We start from the raw sequence: 19,093 nt of genomic DNA on the forward strand, positions 1-19,093 counted from the left end.
CGCTTATTAAATATACGCAATGCAAATAAAATAATAGGCAACTGGGCGCAAAAAGCACTGCAATGGGATAAACAAATTTATTTGTTGGCTAATTGAAAAATGAAAATGACTTTTCCCCTTTTCCATGCCAGTGCGAATGTGTGTGTGTGTGAGTGTGCGTGTACGTGTGTGGAGCGGTGAAAGTGGTTGCAAGTGTGATTGTGAGGGTGGCGGGAAAATTGTTGGGGGTTTTTACAGATTTGGTCAAGACAAATTCAGCCTTTCCTATTGACTATTGTGAGCAAAACTGGCTATTGCTCCATGAAATAGTTAGTAAACATAATGATCTTGATTAATTCTTTTAATTTTAATTCGAATTTAATTGAGACTCCCTTTTTGATATATTACTGCCAAAGAATGAAATTCTGGCTAGCTTGATGTATCAGCCAGAATCTGCTGCACGTTTGGGTAAAACCCGGGCGTAAACACTTTATTTTTGCGCCAAGCTCATTTGTTTATATGGCGCAATCGGGGAATATAAACAAAAGGGCGATAATCGTACAATAAATACTCTACAAGTGTTATTAATAAGTACAAATATAATTAAATTCAAAAGCAGGCAAATAAAAAAAAATATATAAAAATTAAAAAAAAAACATGTTAGTTACATCAAATGCTTCAATATCATTAATAATTACTATACATAGTATATGTACGTGATTCATGTTATTGTGATTACATTTCGTTTAATCATCGCATAAAACGATGATGGAGTAAATATTTTTAAATTATTATAATATTACATAATTGGCATGCATGCACACTTCAATAGTTTGAAATGTAAGTTAAGCCCTATTTTACCAAAGCAGATTAAAGTGAATATACCACTTTTTTAGAGTTAAGAGTATTAAATCATTTTTTTTTCTAGCCATAACCATGTACCCCTACTTTCTGCAGGCAATCAATAGCGACAATAGGCACTCGTTTGCCTCCCTGAATTCTCGAATCCGATGAGCGGGTGAATCATCCAAGTCGCGTCAGCGACTTTGCCAGCCAAGTGGTCGGAACTGATGCCTATAACCATATATATATGCACGATCCGGCGATCTGAGCCCGTGCACGTAACCCACGGAGATCCATCCACGAACTTGGCTCCCATTCGCAAGACCCGAAATCCCCATTTGTATGCACGGCCTGGTGCCACAAAACGATGGGTAGTAAAGTCCGAAGAAAAAGCCGGCTACAAAGTTGGCCAAAAGAGTAGGGCACTGAAACCAAATGATTCGTAGGCACTATGTTAACATAAGACTTAATAAATGAATTATATTTACAAATTGTATTGATTAAAGTACAAACAAAATCAGTTGATATATCTTACAAATTGTATAATATTAAAATAAATATTTTGGAGAAAAATGAAAAGGTGCGTGCGCATTTCTCACAGTGTAGCAACAATGCAAATTAACAATTAACGCAGGATATTTGGTGCAACCGCAGGCGAGTTGGCCAGTTGGAATCGTTGGAATCGCCGGGTTAGCCGCGAAGGACCCAAATAGAGATTGCCAATTTGGCGGCCTCTCACCTCGCGATTTTGGCCCATTCACGAGCATAAATCAAAGCCAACAAAAACCGGTTCCGGTTCGTTTCGTTACGATTCGTTTCGTTTCGATTCGGGCCAAGAGCAATGCGATTTAGCCGGGAGATTGGATGCCAAGATTCGCTGGAGAGTTCTCTGTAGAGGTAGGTTAGTTCTACCTCGGCCTGATATAACCGATGGACACTCAATATAGTTCCAGTATATATATATATATATATATATATATATATATATATGCTTAAATCTGTCACTGCCAGTTGCGCGTGCCACATTGAGTCATCTGAATAATTTCGAATCGGGGGTTTTTTTTCAACTCCGAGGCGGTGGGAAAAAGCAACTACAACGAGTGGTATTTTTGTTCTGATGTATTGCTGCTACAAAAATACCCGATAATTGGGAATTTAAGAGAATTGCATAAGTTAACCTATTAGCAGTTGGTAGCTCAAGTGGTTTATTTGGGCAAATGAATACAATCGGAGACAACACTGCGTATGAGTGATACGAATGCTTAATTATGGTGAGTATTAACTATTTACTTGCATTACACAATTACAGAATATTAGCCGGTGTTTTCACAACTTTTGACCCGAGTCCGCCTATTTGCAATGGGCCAGAATTCCCACTGTTAGCCAGGTTTTTACGCTCGCACATTCGTGGAAGCGTGCGAATTCCTTGAATTCAGGCCGTAAGTGTTCTATTATTATCCCAAAAGAGAGCAGGTGGGCGCAGAACAAAGGGGGAGCAGGTGGGTTTTCGGTTTAGGCCGAAGGGCATTTTTCAAATTGAAAAGAGAGCCCCAAAACCGCAAGGTTCTTAACTACCTCTATTTATTGGCTCACATAATAGATGCAAAAGGGTCCACTGTCCACCTCACGAGCTCCTCCATTCGGTGCACTGCGAAAAAATGCAGTGCAATAATAAAGAAATATAGAAAGACTTATTTTTATTATACTGGGTAGTTAAAGGTTTATAAGTTGTAGATAGTTTAGTGAACAATAACTACCTATTTTCCAAATACCTAAACTTTTTCCTTTTCTTCTAGTTTCACTTGAAGTTTTCTCCCAGTGCACTGCCATCCTGCGATGACTTTTGCTGTACTTCTCTGGGGCTCCTTTCGCCAATTTCCCGGCCCAAGTGTGGCCCCCATTTGGAAATGCAAAAAGGCACCGGATGCACCGGCAGTTGCACTTGCACCCATCGGAGTTGGGACCCCTTCTAACCAGACCTCCCCCCCATCTTTAAACTCCGTTTAGGTGTGCAGACAACGAAACCTACAATTTGATTATCGCAATGAGAATTGCAGCACTTGGCAACGACAACGATTCACTTGGGCCCTGGAATCCGGGAGCCCCAGCAGCCAGGACCTCAGGTCCTTGGCCAGGAGTTGGGGCACTCGGTGAAACGTCCTAAAAACTCCGGCACCCTTCCGAGTCGCGTTCGCATTTTGTCAACATGTGTAGCTGTCTGTTTTAATGGTCAATTTCTCACTCTAAATGGCCACTGACCGGCCGGCCGAAGGAAAGCCAGTTTTCGAAAAAGGAGCAGGAGTTTCTGGCAGAGAGCCTAGGGCTGCGAAAAATGAACAAAGTAAAGAAGAGAGGGTCCAAATATTACACTCTATTTTAAGGATATTAGATTGTTATATTCAATGGTCTTTACCATTGTCTGAAGTATTCTTATAGCATATTTTGTGAAACGATGGGTCAGGGATTTTTTGATACATTTACATTTTAAGCTAAATAGTATAGTTTTAGTTCTTACATTCATTGTCCGAAGGGTATGCAGTAGTCGTTAGTCAAAAACTCAGCTCCATACGCCTCTGCAATTTTTTCTTGAGCCCCCTTTTTCAGTCCGGAAGATGCGACTGGAACGCATTTTGCGGCCGGCACATATATTCCTCTGGATTCTGCATCTGAGTCCGTCGAAATCTCTGGTTCCATCTCCATCTCCTGCTCCAGCGCCCACCGCCCAACCACCAACTCCAATTGGGGAACACATCTCATCTGCATCTACATCTCCTGGCGGCGAAAGGAGTACCCCGGAGGAGGATGCCCACAGCATTTGGTGACTTTTGCCGTTGGCCGGAAGTGTGACCGAGGCAAAGGAAGTAGTTAACCGACGGAAAGTGGGCGATGTGGATGGGGTGCTGGTGCACCACTGACCAGGGCATCTAGGGCGCGGAATCTCCATGCGCTCCATCTTCTAATGGCAGCAAATCATTTACAGATGTCGCAACATTTTGCATAAAAATTTGCTGTCACAGACAACACAAGGGTCCGGCCGTTAGAGGCTGCTGCACCACCTGATGGAAAAGCTGGAAAAGCGGGGGTGGCACCACCCAGCCACCCACCATTAGTGACCTTAAACGCTTTTCCAAGCAGGAAATGCATTTTCATTTAGCAGCGGAAGTAGCTGCGAATGAGCTTTTAGTTTTTCCTCACCTTCGCTCCTGGCGGCGTTGTCGTGCGTCCGCATTTCCGGTCCACCGTCCACCTGGTCAACCTGGTTCACCTGGTTCACCTGGTCCACATCCTCCCACTGCATCCACATACTCAACCAACTGTTGCTGGATCTGCTCAAGCATTAGCATTAGCGACCAGTCAATGGCCCATCGATGTCCTGGTTTTCCCATTCGAATTGGGGTTTGAATTTCGTCCTGGTTTCCGTCCAGCGCCTCCCTCCCTGCGGAAATATGCGTCTGCCACACGTCCGCCAAATGACGACATGTGTGCGTAACGGGAGTGCACTCGAAAAATATGATAGGATAGGATCATAACTTCTTATTGATTTGAAATTTTGGCCTGCCTAATTTCGCCTTCTGAAAAATGTACATTTATTTGATATTGTATCAGCCGAACACCGATTTCTGAAGATGATTTTTCTGAATTTTAACTATAACAATGAAAATAATGGTCCAAATATGGAATGACATACCTTGTTAGGCTCGTAATCAAATTCCTGATCGATTTGGGCAATAATTTGGAAACATAAATTTTTTGTTAATTTTTGCAAATTTTTGAGCCAAAAAAATTGAGCCAAAAATTAATTTTTCTAAATTCTTTAAAAAGTGATAGGGATAGTTAGCACTGGTAATTAGCTGCTCAAAACAGTTATTCTTTCATCTATATGACCATTCTTCGAATAGATATGTTGAAATTTCTATTTGTATGTTCCTTATTTTTGTCAGTGCACCCAGCAAAAATTTGTTTTTAATCTTGTTAGCCCAGTACTTGGAATTAGTTTGGTTTGCATTTGCATTGGCGGCCCAAAACCCTGATCAGTTCTCAGATCGAGGTTACCGCACTGTTGCATTTCCGTGTTGAGATGGAGTCACCACTCCAGGTCACCACACAAGATTTGCAGGGTTATGGTGCAAGTAAAAACAGGGCTTAGATGGGTGAAGACGATTAGCATAATAAGTTTTTGAATAAAATATTGTTTAAAATAGTTCAGTGTTCAGTTGCTAATACTTATTTCTTAATTCACATTGGGTCCTTTGATTCTGTGTCCCTTTTTACGCTTTTCATGCAGCCGCGACTTACAAATGGCCATTGCGAGTAAATATGTCAAGTGCAGGCGGTCGGCCCGAAATTTAAAAAAATAAAGAAAAAAGTATGCAAATAAAAACACACACCCACACACAGAAAGGCCGCAAAAATGCTTTGGCCTTTTCGGTGCCTGCATTTCCGGTTGCACTCAGTGGCCAACGGTTGCAGTGTAAATTGGTCAACTAAATTATGCAGCATCAGTTGCAGTTTGCAGTTCCAGTTGCAGCCGAGTCCTTTGTCCTCCCTTCCGCAACTCATCCCCGATTGATTCTGACCAGGTCCCAGGACAAGCCATCGACACCAGGAGCAACAGCTGAGTGAAATTTGCATTCCATGAAATTTTAAAGCTAAATAAAGTGTCGCCACCTCGGGTCGAGCTGCTGTTGTTGCATGTACTGTTGTTGCTGCATGTTGCTGCTAGTGCAACCGATGTTGCTGCCTGTCTGCAATGGAAATTGAATCGCATACTTTTGTGGAGTTAGGATGGCAATTTGGCTATTAGCAGGACGCCCATTGAGTTTAAAGCTAATATATTAGTTTACAAGAAAAGTCATATGTTTAGAAGGATAGCAAATTAAACGATCAGAAGTTATAGCTATAATATTTTTATATAATATACTTATTTTAGAAATAAGCACATGTAATTTTGTAATTACATTTTTATAAAACCATCATGGTATGAACAAATTTATGATATCTTCTGATTCAAATGCATAGATAGTTATATTGAGTTATATTTTAGACTACTAACCTATAACCATTTAAATTGTAATGTTTATTATATGCCTAACGAGATTGTTCAATCGCATTTAACTTCCAATAATTTTTCGGGGTCAAATGGGCGGCCGCCTTTTGGTGTTGGCCATATTCTCGCCGGCCAGAAACATATGTTCGCGGTCTTTATTTGGTGGTCAACCGGTTCAGTGACGCCCACATTCACTACCGCGCCCCTTAACCCATTGTTGCCGCCACTTTTGAGCCCAGCTATTTGTCACTTGCAACCGCGACGGCCATTTCCGTCGGCCAGTCGCCATATTTATGCAGTTGGTCGCTAGCTTGTATGCAGTTACTCGCGTTTTATGCCATTTTTTTCGTTTTTTTTTGGCTCTTTTCAAGTTTATGCAGTTGCGAAATTGCTGACAATTGATAGGCCATGGCAGTGGCAGTGGCAATGGCTGTGGACGTGGAAGTGGCAGTGCCAGTGGACCAGTGCCGGAGGACCAGGTTCCTCCAGTCTTGACTTGCTTGCCCCCCGTTCGGTGTCCACAATTTAGCGCTCGGCGACTACCGAAAAGCAGCAGCAACATCGCGGCACACTGAGCGAAAAGTTTGTATAATATATATATATATGCATATGTACCTTAACTACTATAAAGAAAGTATGCTTAACATGTCTGAAGAATTCAACAAATCATATTTTCATAGGTAATAAAACCCATTTAAGAAATATCTTAGAAATATTGTGCACATTATTTTCTCTCAGTGCATTGGCAGCTTGAATGCAGATTGGCTCCGAACTGAACGAACTCGACGGACCGTCTCTCTCTTTTGATGAATGCACAAATAATGGGGATGCATAATGCCAAACAGGAAATAAATTACGCTCACTCGGAGTCGGGGATTCGGCATTCGTTGCCTCACTGCCACCGTAGGAGGATGGCAACGTGCAACTGGCAACTTGCAACTTGCAACCTGCAAACTGAAAACTCCAGACAACGGACTGCGGACGGATTAAGAATCAGAATCTGAAATATGAATCAAAATCAGAAGCAAGCAGCGTAATAGCAACAATCATCATGATTACCATTAGCGGCATCATCATTCCGATACTGCTAATCAGCATCATCCATCATAAGACAGGACACTAGACAACAAAGTTAAGTTAAGCCTGCATAGAAGTAGCACATTGAATACCAGCATAAATCTATGATTTATGAATATATAATATACATGCCATCATTAAGCATATATTTTATTATTATTATTAACTGGCAATGATTTGTATAAATTAGTTTACAAAAACATTCCTTTCTATCTTTATCATAAATACCCCATACGTTTCCTAACCTTGCTGACTAGTATACGCGGATCATCATCGCTTTTGCCGGCTATGGGCAGGCTAATTTTGTTTGATTTTGATTCTGATCGAATTAGCGTAAAATTGAGCGTTCGTCAACTTTTGGGAGCGGGGTTGCGACCAGTCGCTGATCCCTGCCAGCGCCAAGGGGGGAGGCATCCAGTCGCATGAAGATTCAGGTTCGGATTCTGATTTGGAGTCGCAGGCGGAACGTGGGCTCATTGACAAAGTCGGAGTTCAGATCTTCAGATGGCGCAGGCCGCGTGCGGGGCATTAAAGAGGCGTGGAAATCAAGACCCACCAGATGATTTGCATTCGCAGTGGCTTCTGCTGCACTGAACACAATTCTTAATCAGATTTTTAGCTTTTAATTGAGCAATAAACAGAGTACGTTAGAATTTGTAGGGGTATTCTTGCGCTTGCCCATCTAAGATTTTTAAAATATATATCAAGAAAAATATCTGTCAAATTTGATGGATATTATGCAGCTGCGCTAAAATTCCTTTTATGTGTTTTACCCGCATTTCGAGCAGTGTAGCTCGGCGTAATTGACCAAGTTATTCTGCGCTTGCTTGGCCCGGCTCCTTGGGGCAAATTGATTTTGCTTCGTGCCTCATCAGCAGCGACAATTGCCCTTGCGCTGATCGCCATGATGATTGGGCTTCCTGCGCTTCTTGGGCATTTCTTCGTGTGCTCACGTAGCAGCTTCCCCTCTCGCCCCTCTTTCCAGCGCTTACCCTTCTTTCCTGACCCTGACCCCCCTTGACATCCTGGCCCAAAGCCTCTGGTGGCTGCTGCTGTTGTCCCTCGACCGGCTACCGATGTTTTTTGCGGTTTCACACTTTGGTTAAGGTTCCTGCCCTTAGCACTCGGACTTCCACTCGCGGTCAGCCGCTAGTCATTGGGTCACAGCCAGCAGGAGGAAGATGGCCCAAAGTGCCTATTCGCCAAATAAAGTCGACCTCAATACGAATCGCTAAATAATATGAAGTATGAGAAGCCTCTGGATTTTTAACCAAACACAAAGTATACAAAGCAATAAACAATTGTCTAGCATTCCATTTAATTATTCCAAAAATTAATTACAAGAGAAATGTCTTATATATACTACAAAATATGTTTCTCGTTCAAAGAAATTTATCATTGACTGCTCAAAAGATGAGTTAAAAACTTAAAAAGCAAATGCCTTACAAGATGGTCAGTTTGCTACGTACGAAACCAATCAGTATTTAGCTTAAAAATATTGTTTATGAACTCTTATTCATCACAATTGTTGGATAGACACGATATCTTACAAATTGCGAATTTTAATGAACAGATTGCGGGGGAGGGGCGGAAGGACAAAGAGGGTTGACAATTTTTTTACTTAAGCTATTACACAAAAAGAGCGGCTGAAACTTATAAGCAAGTCCCAGATGCTGCCTACTTAATGTACTTGTCCATGAACTTCTTGTGGAAATCGGAGCGCAGGGCGTCATTGACGAAGTGCGTCTTCTTATCGGGCGCAGATCTGGCGCAATTCTTGAAGACCACATCATCGTCCCAGCGGCGCTTGATCTTTAGATCGCCGCCCAGTCCAGAGGCACGTCCCGCTGCAGAGGCGGCGGTGCCGGGCTCATAGTTCATCAGCGGATTGCCGGACAGGATGTTCTCCATTCGTATGCGTTCGTCCTCCTGCTTCTTCTCCGACTCGCGACGCGCCGTCTCCTGCAGGCGTTCCTGCTTGATCTTCTGCAGCTCGGCCAGTAGGGCGGCATCATCGTCATCGGAATCGCTGTCTGAATCGGAGCTATCGTTGTCCAGCGGCTCATCGGCGTCCATATTGGCGGCCTGCTGCTGCGCCGCCTGTTGCGTTTGCTGCTGCCCTCCGTCCGGCTTGGCACGCTTTGCGGCACTGCTGCCACCGCCGGCGTTGTTCGCCTCAATCGCCTTGCGCACAATGGAGGGCAGTGCCTTGCCCGAAGACGACGAAGTGGCTCCCGTTCCGGAGCGCGCATCACGTTCGCGCTCCTCCAGCTCCTTGCGGAAGTCGCGGTTGCGGTTCTCCTCGCTGGTGCCCTGGCCCGTCTCCCTGCGCAAACACAAGAGCTCTTTAGACCACGAATTGCTATGTGGATTACTTCTAATCCTTACCTGTATTTCAGTTTCGTGTGGCCAGGCAAATCGCGACTGGAGTACTGCTTGCTCAGTGCACTCAGATCCTTTTCGCCGCGACCGGAGCCTCCGCGGGCTGGATCGAAGGTCGGGCGCGCTGCTGTGGTCATTTTCAACTAGCTAGTTATGCGTTTAATTGTTAAATTGACGAAAAGTGAAATGAATTTCCGAACTGCGTGCTTTGTTTGATGTATCACTACATCACTACGGTCACTCTGACCGATAGGCCTTTCGATACACGCTTAGTGCAGACTCCAACCGTGATAAGGGCGCCTGTCGCTGGGCACCACTGGCCCATCAGCTGTGCGCACCAATGGGCAGCACTGTTACGGTAAACACGCGCGGAGCACCGCCGTTTTAAAAAAAAATATTGCTGAAAAACAAAACTTTTCGGCAACTTGGACAGATTTTAAGTTTGGATTAGCCAATCCCCTGCTACCCATCCCCCACCGGCGGCAATGCTGGCCAATTTGCGTGCCTGCAGCGGCCACCTGTTGCATCACAGCCTCCGAAATGCTAGAATTCCACGACGAAGCTGGGCGAGCACAACGTCTGGCAAGGATCAGACGGAGGAGGACAGCCTGACCATCGGCGATGTAAGCGTCCGGCTGCGCAAGCCCAAGGATCCGCAATTGGTGCCGCAGCAATACGGTGAGCAGGGGGATGCCGGGAAGTGGGAAGCCAAGTTTTCTGGCCAGTACAAAGGTCAACATAAAGATCTTGGCGCCGCAGAAGCACTTCATCATTATCATTATATCATGTCATTATATCATCTTTGAGTAGCAGACACAAAAAGGCCACTGATCTAAACGTATTGAAATTAACAAAGACTAATCAACATAAATGAGACTCAACAAGTAATCCAAATTGAATGAGCTGCACCAAAAAAAGCTGCAGGAGTGGGCTCGTAGTGGACATGGCAAGTGCACGGACCTCTGCGATGAGAAGTTCTTTAACATGACGAAATTTACCCAAGATCTACCCACTTCTATGACCGATTTAGTTCACAATGCAAGATTGTGGACAAGCATATGCGGCTCCTGGCGGCCAAACACATGGGGGTCAAGTTCTACAAGGTGGTGGGCAAGAGGGCTCCCTTCCTCGTCAGCAGACTCCGTATTTGGAGAACCAATTGATTTATGTTTTAACACGAACCTTTCGTTCTTGTACCCATCCAATCCCATAGTGAAATATGCTCCGGATGGCACCCTTCAGCTGTCGCAGTCGGCACTGCACCATCTGCGCTGGATGCTGCAGAAGGATGCACTGCGTCAGGACATGTTCCTATTGGGACAACCGGGTCCGCTGCGCCGCCAGCTGGCCATGCAGTTCCTGGAGCTGACGCAGCGCGAGGTGGAGTACGTGGCCCTCAGCAGGGACACCACCGAGAGCGATCTGAAGCAGCGACGTGAGATCCACGACAGGGCGGCCATCTTCCACGATCAGGGAGCCGTACGAGCGGCGCTCAATGGTCGAGTCCTCGTCCTTGATGGAGTGGAGCATGCGGAACGCAATGTCCTGCCCATACTAAACAATCTGCTGGAGAATCGCGAGATGCACCTGGAGAGCGGCAAGTTCCTGATGTCGCCGGAGCGTTACGATAAGCTTCTAGAGGTATATTACCATTTTCCTGTGTGCACGTTCCTAATCCTCTGAGCCTTGCTAATCCTCATTCTCATTTTTTTTAGAAACACTCACGGGAGCAGTTGGACGAATGGGGTCTGCTACGCGTATCGGAGCAATTCCGGGTGGTGGCCTTGGGTCTGCCCACCCACAAGTACAAGGGCACGCCACTGGATCCACCACTGCGGTCCCGCTTCCAGTCTCGCAACGTGACCACATATTCCTACGACGAGCTGTACGAGGAACTGCAAGAGGAGACGCCTTCCGTGCCCGGCGATCAGCTGAAGCAGTTGCTCACCTTCGCCTTGACCCTGCAGCAGGCGGATCCTGCGCTCCAACTACCCGACTTTCCCATCCACAATCTAGCTTTGGGTGTCAAGATGCTGGTAGGTGAACCCCTTACCTTTCCGTATAAAATACTTACTTTTCTTTCTGCTCCTTCAGGCGGCTAATCCCTCGCTGAGTCTGCACGATGTCATCAGTCGTATTTATCCATATCAAGCCATGCTGAAGCCCGACCAGAAGAAGCGTGTCGAGGAGCTAGTCAAGAAGCTGAATATCCAACTGGTGCCCAGTCCGAGCATCAAAAAAATCGAAGGACAGTCGCAGGAAAACTCCGTGATCCACATAAAACTGGACGAACTGCAGCTAAATTTGCCTGGAGGCCAGATTCCTACGGCTTCTACCAACTTTGTGGATCTACCGCATCAGAGGCAAGCTCTCGCCAGTCTGCTGCAAGCCTACGCTGTCGGGGATGTGTGTCTCGTTGGCGAGAAGGGTGTGGGAAAGCTCACGCTGACCCAGGAACTCCTCCGCCTTCTGCAACAAACCTCAGAGCCCATGATGCTGTACGAGGACATGACCAGCAGGGATATCGTCCAGCAACGTGTCACGAGTCCCCAAGGAGACACCGTGTGGAGGGACTCACCACTGGTGCGAGCTGCTAAATCGGGATCTGTTGCGGTGTTAAATGGACTGCATCGCCTACACAAGAGCACGGCCAGCGTTCTGCAACGGTAAGTTAAAAATAGCTTCATTAAGGTGATATATTCTATGGAAGATGTGCCTTTCCAGCCTCATCCACGATCGGGAAATGCAGCTGTGTGATGGCACCACTCTTCTGGGCGCAAATCGCTACCAGGCACTGCTACAGCAGGGATTCTCCGAGGAAGAGCTGGGTAAACTCGGTTTTCTGCCCATGCATGAGTCCTTCCGCGTGGTGGCTTTGGCGGAACCACCGCGTCTGGGCGGCGGACAACCGAGCTGGCTGACTCCCGAACTGCTCAGCCTGTTTCTCTACCAGGAACTGCGTCCTTTGCGTCAGAGCGAAGAGGCGGAATTGCTTGCGCAGCTTTGTGGTGGAGATCTACCTGCGGGCATGGATCAACTGCTGAAACTGGCCCAACTGCTGAGATCTTCACAGGATCCGCTGCTCCAGGGACTGGCAGGCACTCTCTCCACCCGGCAACTACTGAAGCTGGCCCGTCGCTTGGCAGCCTATCCAGAGAGTGAACTCAGCGATGTGCACGAAATGCTGCAGAACACTTTCCTCGCCAGATTTATGCCGGCCCTGTCGAGGGGTGCCTTGGAACAGGCCATCCAACAGGTGGGCATCAGGCCGCGAGAGATTAGGCTGAAAAGCAAAAAAAATCAAATTGCTGTGGAGGATAACTCGCTGCGGATCGGATCCACCCGCTGGCCACTGGGCAATCCTACTCAGGCGCAGCTATCCAAGGTGCCGCACACCTTGTTCTACGAGATGCCGCAGCATGTTCAGCTGCTGGAGCGTCTGTTGCAGGACTACCTCATCGGCGAGCATCTGCTTCTGGTTGGCAACCAGGGAGTTGGCAAGAACAAGCTTGTGGATCGCCTGCTGGAACTGATGCAGCGTCCGCGCGAGTACATCCAGCTGCATCGGGACACCACGGTGCACAGTCTGACGCTCCAGGCGACCCTAAAGGATGGCCAGGTGTCGTACGAGGACAGCGCCCTGGTCCAAGCTGTACGAACTGGTCACGTTCTTGTGGTGGACGAGGCGGACAAGGCGCCAGTGAATGTCACCTGCATACTGCGTACTCTGGTGGAGAGTGGCGAGATGGTGCTGGCCGATGGCCGGAGGATTGTGCCAACGGGAGAAGGCGGTAGGGTGCCCAACTCGATTGAAACCCATCCCGATTTTCGGCTAATAGTCCTGGCCAATCGTCCGGGTTTCCCCTTCCTGGGCAACGACTTCTTTGCCGCTCTGGGCGATGTCTTCAGCTGCCACGCCATCAGCAATCCCGATCCGGAATCCGAGATTTTCCTACTGCAACAGTATGGACCGAAGGTGCCCATCAAAACGCTACGCACCCTGGTTAATGCTTTTGGTGAACTGCGAACTCTCGCTGACGAGGGAATGCTCAACTATCCGTACTCCACCCGCGAAGTGGTGAGCATTGTGAAGCATCTGGAACGCTATCCGGAGGAGAACATGTCCGAGGTGGTGGGCAATGTGCTGGACTTCGATCGCTATCAACCAGAGGCGCTGCAGCAGGTCACCCAAGTGCTGGCCAAGCACGGTATCGAATCCTACGCCGAGGAAGAGATTCAGGCCATAAGGAAGCAAAAGATCCTGCAGGCATCCGTGAATCGGCACAGTGGACTGGGCGTCTCCGGACCAAAGTTCGGCAAGTTAGATCCCAAGAACGAACCGCATGTCGGCGGCAACACGTGGGCTGGTGGCAGTGGTGGTCGTGACACCGCCGGACTGGGCGGCAAGGGTGGCCCGTTCCGTCTGGACAAAGGCCACAAGGTCCATCAACTGAGCGATGAGGAGAAGGCCGATGTGCCCGAGGAGATCAAGCGGGCAGCACGCGAAATGAATCGCAAGGCGTTCGAGGACAAGTTCAAGGAAATCAAGATGTCCGCCCACGATCACAAGCTGTATGCTCAGTTCAGCGAACCCAATCGCAAGCAGGTGCAGCAACTGAAGGCCGTCCTGGAGGCCATGCAAACGAAGAGCAAGGAGCGCCAGTGGCAGAAGTATCAAACGCACGGCGATCTGGATGACACGCGGCTGGTTGAGGGCATAACCGGCGAGAAGAACATCTACAGGCGACGGGCGGAGGCCAATCCCTGGGCGGATCATGTCCAGGAGAAGCCCAATCGGCTCAAGCTGGTCGTAGATGTATCGGGTTCGATGTACAGGTAAGCTTGATGGCGATATCCTTGGAACACCCATTTAACCGTACATCTTTCAGGTTTAATGGTTACGATGGACGGTTGGACCGTCAGCTGGAGGCCGCGGTCATGGTGATGGAGGCCTTTGAGGGTTTCGAGAAGAAGATCGTCTACGACATCATCGGCCACAGCGGCGAGGGCTGGGAGATTCCGTTCGTGACCGCGGGCAGTCCGCCGAAGAACGACAAGGAGCGATTCGAGGCCATCCGCATGATGCACGCCCACTCGCAGTTCTGCTGGTCCGGTGACTCGACGGTGAAGGCGGCACGGGAGGCCTGCTCGACGCTGGGCTCGGAGCAGGACTACGACAACGCCATCGTTGTGGTCCTCAGCGATGCCAATCTGCAGCGCTATGGCATCGCCCCCAAGGATCTGGCTGTGGCGCTCAAACGGGGCGAGCCGAAGGTCAAGGGCTATGCCATCTTCATTGGCAGTCTGGCCGAGGAAGCGGATGAGTAAGTTTGACATGCAAGCTTTGTATCTTTACTATCACTATACCTAAACCTTTCCATCCTTTCCAGAATCAATGCGGAAATGCCGGCTGGTCAGAGCTTCGTGTGCATGGACCTCACCAAGCTACCTCACATCCTGCAGCAGATCTTCACCTCCTCGCTGCTTTAGTGCAATTTCTAGGATTAGGTTTATGTTGAACACTGTGTTGATAATTCCAATTATTGTTAAGCCTAAATTGAGTCTATAATAAATCTATATTTTTGTCTAGCAGAAAGTGAGTTTCTTTGGGTTTTCAAAAGGAGTTGCGTGTAGAAGAAAAAATCGATTGGGTTTGCATTTTTATTTGTATTGTTTATTAATTGCCTTGCTGTTTATGCTTGCTATTTGATTACTTGTCATATAATTTACAAATTACATAAGTATTCAATACAAAAAAAAAAAAACAATTTCGAACTCGAGGATTTCTCTGGCAGGGATTTCTCGCATTCTGACGGGGATTACGGGGTATACAAAAAAATAAACAATTCGTGGTTTTACATTAATTAAATTTGGTATAAAAATCTAAAACAATTTCATTCCCTTCTCAATCTCATTCACATTACATTTTACATTACACTTTTGTTTTTTAATGATTTTTCTTCTCTTTTTTTTTGTTTCGTTTGTATATGCATTTCTGTATTTATATTAAATATTGTTGCAAATTCATGAATTAATGTGTTAGCAAAAAACGCTTAAATATACGTGTGTATAATATATACTCTTGATCCGTTAAATAAGGTGTGCGAAATTCGTGACGGGAACAGACTCGTATAACTCGTATAAGTTAGTCACCAAAATCCTTGCAACTGGAAGTGTTAATATTCGATAAATTGAAGTTCTAATTAAAAAAAATAAGCAAAACGGAAGAAACTGCCTGCTCCAGACACTTATGTCGCGCACCTTACTGCATAGTCTATACAAGTTTTGATCCTTGCACAATTCTCATGATCTATGTGGCCAGGGAAGAGGGTCGGATTCGGATTGGGGATTGATCGCCTTACACATGTATAATTCTCTCTCTCGTTCGATCGATCGAGTGTCGTGTATATATAGCTAACTTTCTTACAGATATTATCGCTTGAAATTTGCCACTTGCATTTGCATATGCATTCAATGAGGAATAAAACAATCGAGCTGAAACATGCCATTGAATTGATCCAAGAACACACACACTTGGCGAACAACACACTTGAAAGAGGGGGCAACGGGGATCGGTATTATAAAAGCTAAGTTCACTTAAAAACATAACAACAAAGTTGGGCCTATTAAAGGCAAGCAGGCGTACCCACCCACATACGTAGTTGGTAGTCCGAACCGAAGAATTCTCATGCGTTATTACAGTTATGTACAGGAAAATCAGAACTGATTTAAAGTGGACGACATTCAAGTTACACGCGCCGAAAGCTGCGGTTCCAGATTAGGGCTCTCTTACGAATTCTAAGTAAATGAGGAAAAAAAACATTAAATCTCGCCTGGGAGCGTATGACAACCTGGGGACAGTGCGTTTCGGCGCTGTAGGCGAAGAGATGTGAAAGTGACAAACGCCATTTCGTTTGTTTTAGTCGCGGTCCTGAGTAAGAAAATAAGTGGATTGCTGAATCTGCAGAATGACTTCAAATGAAACCTTAGGTTGCTGAATGCGTATGAATGGGGATTAAAACAAGCACATACAGCCTCGAAACGCACTGTCCCCGGGTCGACGACATAACCTTTCGCTTTTCACTGGACTGCGGAATGGAGAGGAGGGAGGTAGTTCTTACAAAACGGGCTTCTATTTACAGATTATGATAGATTAGGAGTGTTGCTCCGTACAACCCGTAGCAAAGACATATGACATATGACGTCGTCCAGATCCTGGAGTTCGTGGACCGGACACACTCGCTAAATTCTCCAACGCATTATATAATCTCTGGATACTTAGCACAAATCGGTTCCTCCTCCGTCTCCCTCCACCTTCTACACCTATGTACACAAATGACAAAAGTTTCTCTGCACCTGGGCCCTGACGTAGCATATCCTATATACAATATATGGCATAAATAGATATAAATTTATAAAGACTAATGTTAAACACACACATGACAGACGCACAGACAGACAGGCACACGCACACAAACACGTACAAATTTTGGCGATTTTCATGTTGATTGCAAAAGGTTTCCATATATGTGTGTACTATATGTATAATAGATATAGCAGATCGGCAGGGCGAATACAGTGCGTGGCATTAGCTCGGGGAATTGCTGCGCGAATTACTTTATTCGCCAATTACTATTCCTGCACCCATGAAACACACTGTATCTGTATCCACATGCTCATATTCTCATCTTCATCGTTATCGATCATATATGTATAGAAAGCATTAAACGTATAAATAATTTCTTTCGATATCAGATCGTGTAAAACGTCTTCCAAAGTGCATTAAAAAATTAAAATCATAATAACAAAGCGTAAAAATTACATAATAAAATTACTTAAAGTTTAGCAATAGCTACAACAGCAGTGCAACTTATATACACACACATCTGGTGTAAATAGCTCTGGTTAGATAGATACACCCTCACATGCTCTCCACTCAAATCATTCGGTAAAAAAAGGACACGGACTAGGGCTAGTTCCCTTAGTTCCCTAAAAGAAAGTTGAAAATTTGCGTTTGTTCTGGTTCTGGTTCTGAATCTGGTTGTGATTGTGGATGTTCTGGTGCGGATGTTGGTGATGCTGAGGCGGCTGCTGCTGCGTATGCTGCTGCTGCTGGTGATGATGATGATGGTGCTGATGACTATTGGTTCCCACTCCATTGCTTATCGGTTTGAGGGGCAAGACAGGAACACAGGCATAGGCAGCCGGCTCCAGTTGGGCATTGTAAAACTGCCCCTGCGGCTGTGGACCGGCGATGGCAGCTGGAGCAACTGCAGCGGTTGGAGCAGCGACTGCTGTGCCCGGAGCTTGGCTGGCGGGTGGCATCAGGAGCACAGGCACCACCACGGGTTATACGGAGATCTCGTAGTTCATGTCGTAGATGCTGGCTCTATCCGGAGTGCCCGAATTGGAGGCGTTGCTCTGCATTAGGTGACCACCAGCGCCGCCACCGCCGCCCGCCTGTTGATTGTTTCCCACCGACCCGCTGCCGGGAATGCCGCCGTTTTGCTGCTGTTCCAGTGACTGCATCTCCATGGAGTCGGCCATCTCCAGCGCTCGTACAAAGCTCATGGGTCGCGTTGGCGTCTGTTTCCGCTTGATCTGTGGCGAGGGCTGCGTCTGCAGATTGCCACCGCCCTGATTTCCCAGCGGATTGGGCGGAAATACGGCCACTCCGCCGCGCAATGCCGGCTGATAGCCGCCGCCTCCAGTGGCGGGATTACTGGCTGTCACGCTAGCTAAACTGCCACTGCTGCCGGCTGCTCCAGCCGCTCCGCCGCCTCCGTAGCGCACTATATAGCTCTGGCCAGCTCCGGACACCTGTGGCATGGTGGTGGGACTCGTCGGATTGGAGCGATGATATGAGGCTGCTGCCGCAGCCGCCGCCTGTTGTTGCTGCTGCTGTTGCTGGATGGTGTAGTCCTGAAGTCGCGAGTGCGTCATAATCAGCGGATGTGCTCCACCGCCCGCCGTCATGTACTGGGCATGCGGCATCACACCGGCTGCGCCTCCGCTGCTGGACAGCGTGCCCGCACTGCTGCCAATCCCGCTGCTGACCACCTGTTGTGCCTGTTGCTGTTGCTGCTGTCCGACGTTGCTAGTGAATCCCGGCGACGTATCCTTCCACATGTAAACGCCACGCTGCGGACTGCCGGCGAGCTCTCGTATATTATCCACCGTATTGTTGGATCGTGCGTAGGACAACTCTCCGCCGGAAACGCCTCCTCCGGCACCCTGGCGCACCAGTTCGCCCTCGGAGAGGAAGCGCCTCTGTGGGCTGCCACCGTATGCAGCCTGCGACAGAGCGGCGTGTTGCGGATGTGCCGCATGTACCGCCGCCTGTTGCTGCTGCTGCTGCAGAGCTGTGGAGGTACAAGGATAGATGCATAAGGATTTCAGTTGGGACTCTCAATTAAGCTACCACTCACCTTGCTGCTGTTGCTGGTGCTGCATGAGGACACGCTGCTGCTGGAGGAGCAGCTGTTGCTGCTGCTGCTGGATGCTGGGCGCCTGCGGATGTTGCGGCGGCAGACCGCTGGTATACTCGTAATAAGCCGCTGCTGCAGCCGCCGCAGCAGCCTGCTGTTGCTGCTGCTGCGCCACCGCCTGTGCATTCAGTCCGATGAAATCGGGTCGTCTCGGTTGAGTGGGCGTGCCCGGGTTAGATCTGTTAGGGAAACAGGATTTCCGAAAATTAGTCAACGACTAGCTAAGTGGCTGGAAGCAATCTTAGTAGTAGTAAAGCATGCTGAGAGCGCGAGCACA

The 19,093-nt window shown here is 47.3% G+C and overlaps 4 protein-coding genes across 7 annotated transcripts in view; 1 reads left to right on the plus strand and 3 right to left on the minus strand.

The window, feature by feature from the left end:
• Positions 1–8,246: 8,246 nt before the first annotated feature.
• On the minus strand, positions 8,247–9,569 carry LOC6620461 (protein CWC15 homolog). The gene is made up of 2 exons (XM_002044632.2): positions 9,335–9,569; positions 8,247–9,272 (listed from the first exon to the last, which is right to left on the minus strand). Exons 1-2 carry the CDS (start codon positions 9,463–9,465, stop codon positions 8,624–8,626), a joined length of 780 nt encoding a protein of 259 aa, XP_002044668.1. The 5' UTR covers positions 9,466–9,569; the 3' UTR covers positions 8,247–8,623.
• A 93-nt stretch (positions 9,570–9,662) lies between these two features.
• LOC6620462 (von Willebrand factor A domain-containing protein 8) lies at positions 9,663–14,920 on the plus strand. Its single transcript, XM_002044633.2, has 7 exons — positions 9,663–10,006; positions 10,542–10,969; positions 11,044–11,364; positions 11,423–11,994; positions 12,053–14,164; positions 14,218–14,652; positions 14,719–14,920. Exons 1-7 carry the CDS (start codon positions 9,814–9,816, stop codon positions 14,816–14,818), a joined length of 4,161 nt encoding a protein of 1,386 aa, XP_002044669.1. The 5' UTR covers positions 9,663–9,813; the 3' UTR covers positions 14,819–14,920.
• A 60-nt stretch (positions 14,921–14,980) lies between these two features.
• Positions 14,981–17,671, minus strand: LOC6620463 (MOB kinase activator-like 2). The gene has a single exon (XM_032726854.1). The coding sequence runs from the start codon at positions 17,651–17,653 to the stop codon at positions 17,318–17,320; it is 336 nt and encodes a 111-aa protein (XP_032582745.1). The 5' UTR covers positions 17,654–17,671; the 3' UTR covers positions 14,981–17,317.
• LOC6620464 (palmitoyltransferase app) overlaps positions 14,981–19,093 on the minus strand; it is a 34,400-nt gene continuing 30,287 nt past the window's right edge. For all 4 annotated transcript variants that reach the window (XM_032726850.1, XM_032726848.1, XM_032726849.1 and 1 more), the window contains exons 10-11: positions 18,757–18,995; positions 14,981–18,690 (exon numbers count right to left, since the gene is read on the minus strand). In XM_032726850.1, the coding sequence (XP_032582741.1) occupies positions 17,678–18,690; positions 18,757–18,995 (1,252 nt within the window). In that variant the 3' untranslated portion in view covers positions 14,981–17,677. The remainder of the gene's footprint in view (positions 18,691–18,756; positions 18,996–19,093) is intronic.

Source organism: Drosophila sechellia, chromosome X, assembly GCF_004382195.2.
Source record: "Drosophila sechellia strain sech25 chromosome X, ASM438219v1, whole genome shotgun sequence".
Classification (NCBI taxonomy): domain Eukaryota; kingdom Metazoa; phylum Arthropoda; class Insecta; order Diptera; family Drosophilidae; genus Drosophila; species Drosophila sechellia.